The 9,553-nt window shown below is 67.8% G+C and overlaps 1 protein-coding gene across 1 annotated transcript; it reads left to right on the top strand.

The window, feature by feature from the left end:
* The first annotated feature begins 4,967 nt into the window (after positions 1-4,967).
* Positions 4,968-8,386, top strand: NIPSNAP1 (nipsnap homolog 1). The gene is made up of 10 exons (XM_040080941.2): positions 4,968-5,050; positions 6,405-6,532; positions 6,658-6,703; positions 6,978-7,072; positions 7,178-7,248; positions 7,340-7,480; positions 7,620-7,651; positions 7,759-7,853; positions 7,932-8,015; positions 8,101-8,386. Exons 1-10 carry the CDS (start codon positions 4,968-4,970, stop codon positions 8,163-8,165), a joined length of 840 nt encoding a protein of 279 aa, XP_039936875.1. The 3' UTR covers positions 8,166-8,386.
* Positions 8,387-9,553: the final 1,167 nt, after the last annotated feature.

Genomic DNA, 9,553 nt, shown 5'->3' with positions numbered 1-9,553 from the left:
GCTATTGGCCGCGCCGCGCGGAGCGCCCGCCTCCGCCGCGCCTTGTAGCCAATAGAGAGGGCTAGGCTGGAGAGGCGGGAGAAAACGCGGTTATGATTGGGTAAAGGGGACGCCGCTCATGAAAAGGGGAGGGATGAGGCGGGGTCACTGCGAGCAGTGTGTGGAAGCCATGAGGCGTGGTGGTGTCGCCCCCTGGCGGCGGGCGGAGCGCGCTGCAGGCGCGAGCGTGAGAGAGGGCGGGCACCAGGACCCGGCGTGGGGGACACGGGGACACGGGACACGGGACACGGGGACAGAGGGACACAGGGACACGGGGACACGGGGACACAGGGACAGGGGACACCGGGACACGGGGACACCGGGACACAGGGACACAGGGACACAGGGACACAGGGACAGGGGACACCGGGACACGGGGACACGGGACACGGGGACACGGGACTCGGGACACGGGGACACAGGGACACAGGGACACAGGGACACAGGGACACAGGGACACGGGGACACGGGAGGGTGTCAGGAGACCCTGGCGTGTCCGCGGCCCTTGCGGTGTCAGGGGTCCGCGGGGTGTCCGACATCCGGGGATGTCCGGCGTCTCTGGGCGGTCCGTGGGGAGTCCGGGGTCCCTGGAGGGTCAGTGGCGTGTCCGGGCTCAGTGGCGTGTCCGGGATCCCTGGGGTCAGTGCAGTGTCCCAGGGTCTGTGGGGAGTCCGGGGTCCCCGGGATGCCTGGGGTCCATGAATTGTCAGGAGTCCCTGGGGTGTCAGGGATCTGGGGATCTCCCGGGGTCTCCGGGGGTGTGCAGAGTCCGTGGGGTATAGGAGTCCTTGGGGTGTCAGGGATCCCTGAGATTTGTGGGGTTTATGGGTCCGTGAGGTCCTTGAGGTGTCCCCGCTGCCTTGGGGTGACCCCGTGTCACCCCCCAGTGCCGTGGGTGTCCCCGCAGTTCGGGGTTCCCTGGGTGACGCGGGACACGGGGTGCCGCCCCCGCGGTCGTGGCCGGGGCGAGGGAATCCACGCTGTCCCGGGGGGACCCGGGTGTCCGGGCTCGTGGGTGGGGGCAGAGACTGGGACCGGCGCCCGGGGCGGGCGGGGACACGGGGCAGGACTGGGACTGGGACTGGGACCGGGACTGGGACTGGGACTGGGACTGGGACTGGGACTGGGACTGGGACCGGGACTGGGACTGGGACCGGGACTGCGACTGCGACTGCGACTGCGACTGGGACCGGGACTGGGACTGGGACTGGGACCGGGACCGGGACCGGGACCGGGACTGGGACTGGGACTGGGACCAGCGCCGGGCTACGGGACGGGACTGGCACCAATCCCGGGACACGGGACGGGGCTGGGAGCAGAGCCAGCTGCGGTAATGGAACTGGGACCGTCACTGGGATGACCGGACAGTGGCTGGGACCCGTCGCTAGAGCAAGGGGATGGGACCGCGACCCCGGGCGGTGTGGGATAACGGGCTGAGAGCTGGGACGAGCATGGGGGAACGAAACAGAAACTGGGACCCGCTCAGAGTTACTGGGATGGAAACTGAGTCCAAACCGGGGATAACGGGAGGGACTGGGATCAGTTCAGGGTTACTGTGACGGGAACAGGGATCAGTTTAGGGTTACTGGGACAGGAACTGGGACCAGCAAGGGGATTATGGGGTGGCAATTAGGACGGAGGGGTTGAGAGATACCGGGTCGGAAACTGGGACCCTCACGGGAATAAGGAGACGGGAACTGGAATCAGCATGAGGTAACGGGACAGGAACTGTCGGGTTTACTGGGATGGGAACTGAAACCAGTTCAGGGTTACTGGGACAGAAACTGGGACCAGCACAGGGGGATGCGGCAGACCTGAATCCGTCAGGAGCAGAAGGGGGAAGGGACGAGGAGCCCCCCCGACACCCCCGGGGGGACCCAGGCGTCCGGGAGCGGCCCCCGCCCCCGCAGCCTGAAGAACGGGGCCTCTGTCCCCGCGGGGACAATGGGGACATTGACGGGGACCCCCGGCCCCGCGCTGCCCCCGCAGGACCCCCCATGGCAGAAGGCGGCAACTCCGCCCGCCGGGACCCAGCCCCCGCTGGACCCCGCACCCAGGTGGGCGAAGGGAGTGGGGGACATGAGGGGGAAACTGGGGAACGGCAGGGGATGTAGGGGCTGGGGAGGGTATTTGGCTTCCTGATACTCCATAGGGACTTACGGGGCGCAAGAGGGGGGCTCTGGGCAGCTGGGGGGGCATTGTGGGGTACAAAGATAAATTGGGGCAGGAGGGCGGGTAGACACCCTGGCGGCTTGGGGGGCTGTAGGGGTGCTGGGGGTTCTTCCTTGGCCCCCCGCCATGGGTGACCCCCCTGCCCAGCCCTGCCGGCCTGTGCCGAGGGTCCACGCCTTTGGGAAGGGGGAGCAGGCGCTGCGGAGGGACCCCCGCACCCCCCCGGCCATGCAGGGCTGGCTGCACAAGCAGGTGAGGCAGGGGGCGCGGGGAGGGCTGGGGAGGGGGTTCGGGGGCTGAATGGGGTTTGAGGTGCGGGATTCTGGGGGATTTGTGGGTTTCGAGGAACCTGGGGAGCTGGGGAGGAGTCGGAGAGTGTACAGGGTTGGGAGGGTCTGGAGTGTCAGGGGGTCACGGGGATATGGGGCTTGGGGGGGAAATCAGAGGGAATTGGGGGAGTCAGTGGGTGGTGAGGGAGGGTTATGTGGTTTGGGGAGATCAGAGACATTTGGTGGGACCGGGCAGTGTGGGGCGGTTATGGGGTCTGGGATGGAAGACGGTGCCGGGGGGTTATGGGGTTTGGGGGTCTGGCACAGCTGAGGAGGTTGGGGGGATCAGAAGGGATTGAGGGGTCTGGGGCAACAGAGGGTCCCGGGCGCGGATGGGCTGCAGGGGCTCAGCCCCCGTCCCCCCCCCCTCTTCTCAGGACAGCTCGGGGCTGCGGCTCTGGAAGCGCCGCTGGTTTGTACTGGTGGATCTCTGCCTCTACTACTACCGGGGTGAGGGGGGGCAGGGGCGTCTGTGATCCCGGGGTGTCCCTGGGTCACTGGGGGTTCCCGGGGGGCTCAGGAGTCCTGGGGTGCTGGGCAGTCCTTGGAGGACCAGGAATCCTGGGAGACTGGGGGGTCTCTGGGGTGGTCAGGAATCCCGGTGGGATCAAGGATCCCTGGGGCGTTTGGGGGTCTCAGGAGCATTGGGAATTCTTGAGGTCTCTGGACGGATCAGGGATTCTGGCAGGGTCGGGAGTCTCTGGGGAGCTGCAGGTCCCTGGGGGGTTGAAGGGGTAGTTGGGGGGGGGGGGTCTAAGGTCTGGGGGGGCCCGGGAGGTCTGGGGACATCTGATGGAACTCAGAGGAGGTCCCCACCACCCCCCTGATTGTACTGGAGATCTTGGGGTGCAGATGGAGGTTCTGGGGCCCCTCACTGTGACCTTCCTCTGCCTTCCAGACAGCAGTGAGCAGCAAGTGCGGGGTGGCCTCCCCCTGCCCGGCTACGAGATCCGTGTTCTGCCCCCGGCCCCCCGCGCCCCCCGCGCCCCCCAGTTCCTCTTCACGGTCAGCCCCAGATCCCTGGGTGGGGGGACGGGACCCGGACATCTGAGCCCCGTCCACCGAGGATCCCCCCATCTCCAGGCTGAACATCCCGGGATGCGGACATACTGCCTGGGGGCTGAGACCCCCGAGGAAATGCACGCCTGGGTCTGTGCCTTGCGCCGGGGGGCATCGCCCCTGCCCGGGTGAGTGGGGCACGGGGGGCACCGGGGCTCCGGGTCCATGGTGGGGGGCACAGAGAGGGCCTGGCTTTTGAGGGGTTTGGGGGTTCCCAGGCTGCAGGAGGAGGTTGGAGAGTTTGGGCAGGGACTGAGAGGGTTTGAGGAATCTGGGGAGGGGGTCGCAGAGGTTTTGTGGTGGTCACAGAGCCTTTGGCGGGGTCTTAACCCTTTGACTCCTGTTTTCTCCCTTCCCAGCTCCCCTCGCTCCCTCTCCCAGCAGACACTCCAGGAAACCCGGGCTGCGGATCCTCCCTCGCCTCCGTTGCCCACGCACTGCCCGGGTGAGGGGCTCGGGGACCCACCCGTGCCCCCTCCTTGCTGCCCCCCAGTCCCTGCAATGCCCCACAGCGAGGTGAGATCTGGGGGGAATTGGAACTACTACTGTAGGGGGAAATATGAGGGGGGCAAGTGCTGGGGTGATTGTGGTGCAGACCTGTCTGGTGAGGGGGGTTATGGGGCAGAGCGGGGGGACTGAGAGAAGGGAGGGGGTTATGGGGCAAAATGGGGGGGCAATGGGGCAGATGGGGGGGCTATCGGCCTAGTGGGGAGGCTCTGGGGTAGAGAGAAGGGGCAATGGGGCAGAGGGGGGCTGTGAGCAGAGGGGGGCTATGGGTAGGGGGGAGCCTGGGGCAGGAGCGGCTCTGGGCACGCCGCGGGTCCGGCCGGAGCAGCGCTCCCTGTGCCCTCCCTCAGGTGTCTGCAGCCCAGGAGGAGCCCCCGGTGCGGGGATGTCCCCCCAGGGCCGGGGACACGCCGGGGGGACCGCGGGGACCCCCCGAGCCCGAGCCCGCAGGTGAGACCCCGCCGCGCCCCGGCCACGCCCCTCGGCCACGAGGCCCCGCCCTTTCTGACCCCGCCTCTCCAGGGCGGAGCCCGAGGAAGCCCCGCCCCCCTGAGGCGGCCCCGCAGCCCCCGCCGGAGCGAGACATCGGGACCAATCGGCCACCGGCCCCTCCAACCTCCTCTTCTGATTGGCTACCGAACGCAGCCGGGCCCTCGGGCAGCGCCCCCGCGCCGCCATCCAATGAGGCGTCGCGGCGGCGGCGGGCGGGGGCGGGTGGGCGCGGCCGGGCGCGCGAAGGTGTGGCCGGGCGGCCAATCAGAATCACGCTGCTGCAGGCCAGCTTCTGAGGGGGCGGGGCGGGGCCGAGGGGGCGGGGCCCGGTGGGCACGCGCCGCGCGCGGCCCCGCCCCGGTGCGGAAGATGGCGGCGGGAGCGCGCGGCGGGAGCGCGGCGCTGCGGCGGCTGCGGGGCGGGGGCGCGGGTGCGGCCCCGCGGGGCGCGCGGTGAGTGGGGACCCCCCCGGGCGGGGAGCCCTGGAACCCCCGCCCTGAGAGCCCCCGCGGCATCCTCGGATCCCTCATCCTCCCCCGGGCTCCGCACCCCGCTTCCCGCATCTCCCCCGGCGGGGACGCCCCGCATCCTCCTCCCCCCTGGACCCTGCAGCTCCCCCGGACCCCGCATCCCTCCTGCTCCCCGCATCATCCCCGGGCGGGGACCTCACCTCTGAGCCCTTGAGGCCCAGATCTTCCCCGCTCTTCTCATCCCTCGGGCGGGGGCACCCGCACCCTGCTCCCCGGAGCCCTCCCATTCCCCCCCGGACCCCGCATTCCCCCCGGACACACCGCATCCCCCCGGGCCGGGACACCCGTATCTCCCCTTCTGAGACCCCTGATCCCCACCCTTGTCCCCGCATCCGCCCCGCTCCCCGCATCTCCCGGGAGAGGACCGCCGCCCCCCTGGGCTTCCTGATCCTCCCCCGTGGACCCCGCATCCTCCCGGGGTTCCGGACCCTGCATCTCCCCGGGCCGGGACACCCACACCCCGCTACCCTGACCCCCCTGGACCCCTCATCCCCTCCGGACCCCGCAGCCCCCCGCTTCCTGCATCCCCCCGGGCGGGGACCCCGCACCCCCCGTCCCTGAGCCCCCTGAGCCCTCCCCGGAGCCCGCGGCTCTCCCGGACCCCGCGGGCGGCCCCCAGAGTGGCCCCACGGTCGTTGCCTCGCTGGGGACAAAGGTCTGGCCGCAGCTCGGACCCGAGCGGCCCCGTTCCCCCCCCCCCGCCACTGCCCTGGCGGGGAACCCGACCTTCTCCGGGGCACCGGAGCCACCCTGGGGCTGCCGGGGAGCCCCGGGGGACAGGCTGGGGGGCTGCTCCCATCGCCCCATGTCCCCTTGTTGCCTTGCCCGTGGAAGGGTCACCAGCACCGGAGCAGCCCCTGGGTGAAGGGGACCCACTGGGGGGATGCCCCCATTGCCCCATGTCCCCATGCCCATGGAGGGGTCACTGTCGCTGGAGAGGCCACTGGGGCTGAGGGGGCTCCCATGGGGGCTCTCCCCATTGTCCCACACCCCCACATCAGTGTCCTCGCTCAGTTGGGCAGCAAAGCCAAAACCCCTCTGAGTTCGGGGGGACAGACTGGAACTGGGGGGCAGACACCCCAGCACGGGGCCAGGGCTCCCAGGATGAGCTGAGCGGAAGGCAGTGAAGTCCCGGGGCTCCCTGGAAGCCGGACGATGGAGTCCAGCTGCCCGCAGGACTGGCAGTGAGGCCTCTGGATCCCGCTCTGCCATGCAGCCGGTCATTCCTGGCCATTCCCGGTCACTCCCGGTGTCTCCCCTGCCCCGCTGTCCACAGGGGGTACTCCAGGGATGCCGAGGGCAGCTGGTTCCGCTCCCTCTTCGTGCACAAGGTGGATCCCCGCAAGGACGCACATTCCAACCTCCTCTCCAAGAAGGAGACCAGCAACCTCTACAAGATCCAGTGTGAGTGCTCCTGCTGGGTAGAAGGCAGGCACAGATGGGGTGCACCCCTCACCCCTTGGGACCCCCATTCCTGGATCCTTCCCTTTCCTTCCCCTGTCCCCAGCCCCTCTCTCCTGTCCCTGCAGTTCACAATGTGAAGCCGGAGTGCCTGGAAGCCTACAACAAGCTGACGTGAGCACACTGAGGGGGCTTCCCAGCATCCCAGCGGGATGTTGGGGTGCTGTTCTGGAGTGAGAGAGGCAGGAGGGCCCGTGCAGAGCTCCTGGAGCTCCTGGGTGGATCTGTGTCCCTGTTCTGCGCCTCAGTTTCCCTCCCTGTGAAATGGATGCATCCCCCAGGCTGCACCAGATCCTGTTTGGGCAAACCCTGGGAGGGCAAAGAGGGGCACTGGGAGGGTTTTGGGGTGCTTCCCCCCACCCCACTGCCCCCCTCTGTATCCCCGCAGAGAAGAGGTGCTGCCCAAGCTCCACTCGGACCCCGACTACCCCTGTGACCTGGTGGGCAACTGGAACACGTGGTACGGCGAGCAGGACCAGGCAGGTGAGGGCAGGCAGCAGCTCCTGGGGCCTCTGCTGCCAAAGGCAGAGATTTTGGTGGGATTTTGGGGTGCTGCTCCCCTTCCCCACCCCAGAACCCTCTTTGCAGTGCACCTGTGGCGCTTCTCGGGCGGATACCCGGCGCTCATGGACTGCATGAACAAGCTCAGGCAGAACAAGGTACCACCGGGGTGGGGGTGACACCCCTGTGCCCGACACCCCCGGCCCGCGTCGCCCCCACCCCGAAACCCCCGGCTGGGGCTGTCCCCAGGAGTACCTGGACTTCCGCAAGGAGAGGAGCCGGATGCTGCTGTCCCGCAGGAACCAGCTGCTCCTGGAATTCAGCTTCTGGAATGAGCCCCGGCCACGCCAGGGACCAAACATCTACGAGCTGAGGTCCTACAAGCTGAAGGTGGGGATCAGCCTGTGCCTCAGGGTGGGGGGTACCCCAGGTTTTGGGGGGAAGCCCCCCAGATTCCTCCTTCCTGGATGAGGAGACCCCAAGCTGGGCGAGCAGGGGGTTCTGACTGGTTTACTTTTCCCGTTTCCAGCCAGGGACCATGATCGAGTGGGGCAACAACTGGTAAGCACTGGTTTCCCAGCATGGAGGGATCCAAGGTGGGAAAAGCTCCCTCTGGAGAAGGAGGGACCCCTGGGGCGGGTCCTTTATGTGTCCCCTGCTTTGTGCAGGGCTCGGGCCATCAAGTACCGCCAGGAGAACCAGGAGGCAGTCGGGGGGTTCTTCTCCCAGATCGGGGAGCTCTACGTGGTGCATCACCTCTGGGGTAAGGGGTGCCACCCTGGGGGACTCCTGGCCTAGGGGCTGGGGGGCTCAGGGTGCCAGTCCCGTCCTCTTCCCACAGCCTACAGGGATCTGCAGTCCCGGGAGGAGACGAGGAATGCGGCCTGGAGGAAGAGGGGCTGGGATGAGAACGTTTATTACACCGGTGAGCGGGACCCCCACCCACTTTGGGGACCCTCTGCCCGTGCTGGGGACCCTCTGCCCTCACCTCTCTCTCCTTCCTTCCCCAGTCCCGCTGATCCGGACCATGGAATCACGGATAATGATTCCCCTGAAGATCTCCCCCCTGCAGTGATTGGGGGCCGTGCCTGGGCTGTCTCCCTGCACCCCCAGGGGCTTCCTGCCTTGCCCTGGCCCTGCTGGGGGGTTCTGCTCCCCCTGGCTCCCAGCTCTCTCCCCCACCCCATTTTGGGGTGCCCTGGGGGGGTTGAGAGCAGGGAGGGGAAGGTGGGAGCCCCCCATCCTGTGATGGGTCCCCAGGATGGTGCTGTGGTGCTGCTGGGGGCTCTGGGTGGGCTCTGGGAGGTGGGGGGGGGGGCTTAATTGCTCCTGATGAGCCCAGCGGGTGCCTTTGCTGCCAATTAAATATTTAATATGCTAAAGCCTGGGCCCCTCTCGGGGTGGGAGGGTGGTACTGGGGGTGCTTGGTGTGGCCCCCCAGGCTGGTGTTGCTCAGGGGGCTGCCCTGCCCCACATTGTGGGTGTTTTCTGCACCAAAGGACCTCCATCCATGGGTGCTGTGAGACACTGAGAGACCCCCCCCAAACCCCAGTGGTACCCCCAGTGCCACTGGGAACCGCTTGTCAAACCCATGGATAGCCCCAAGTGCCATAATGGATCCCATCCCATGCTCCCCTAAAGCTCATGGATACACCCAGCACCACCAGGGACCCCATCCAATGGCCCCCCCAAGCTCCTCAGGATCCCCCAGTACCACTGGGTACTCCAAGCCAAGGCCCAACCCAGCCCAGGGGTACCTCCAGGGCCATTGGGGACCTCATCGCAAACCCCTGAAACCCCTCAGTGTTTATGTGGACACCATCCCACGACCCTCCAAGCTCCCAGGGGCTCCCTATAGATGCTCCCAGTGCCACTGGGGACCTCTTCCCATGCCGTTTCGAGCCCACTGATCTCCCCAGTGCCATTGGGGACCCCATCCTTAGGCCCCCAAAGCCCATGGATCTTCCCACCATCATCAACAACTCCATCCTGTGCCCCTCCCAATCCCCTGTGTGCCCTCCTCCCCGCTGGGGATCCCATCCCAAGCCCATGGGCACCTCCAGTCCTCCAGTGCCTTCAGGGACCCTATCATGTCCTCTCCAACCCAATGGATAACCCCAGTGCCACTGGGGAGCCCACCCCAAGCCCATGGACACCCACCCATCAGTGCTTCTGGGATCCTTATCCCAGCCCCCCCATTCGTGTAGGTGCCCTTCTGCACCAGGAACCCCACCAGTGCCCCCAGTGTGGAGGTGTGACCCCCAGGGCTGCCACCCCCTCCCCCCGGCTTTGTGAATGGGGTGGTGGCCACGCCCCTTGAGTGAACCACGCCCCAGTGCCACAGGCCACGCCCATCTTGGGACCCCACGCCCCCAGCGCGCTTTGCGGGTCCTCCAGGATGGCAAGTCCGCTAGGGGGCGCTTGTAGCAGTGGCAGCCTCTCGCTGCCGCTCCGTGCCGCGCG

The sequence above is a fragment of the Hirundo rustica genome, chromosome 17, assembly GCF_015227805.2.
Source record: "Hirundo rustica isolate bHirRus1 chromosome 17, bHirRus1.pri.v3, whole genome shotgun sequence".
Lineage (NCBI taxonomy): Eukaryota > Metazoa > Chordata > Aves > Passeriformes > Hirundinidae > Hirundo > Hirundo rustica.
This window is presented reverse-complemented; position numbering and strand designations above follow the sequence as displayed.

Excerpts from the sequence above, each read along its gene's own strand:
- NIPSNAP1 (XM_040080941.2), top strand. The coding sequence starts at position 4,968 with ATGGCGGCGGGAGCGCGCGGCGGGAGCGCGGCGCTGCGGCGGCTGCGG. Across the intron at positions 5,051-6,404 it reads GCGGCCCCGCGGGGCGCGCG|GGGGTACTCCAGGGATGCCG; the intron begins GTGAGTGGGGAC and ends CGCTGTCCACAG. Across the intron at positions 7,073-7,177 it reads CGGCGAGCAGGACCAGGCAG|TGCACCTGTGGCGCTTCTCG; the intron begins GTGAGGGCAGGC and ends CCCTCTTTGCAG.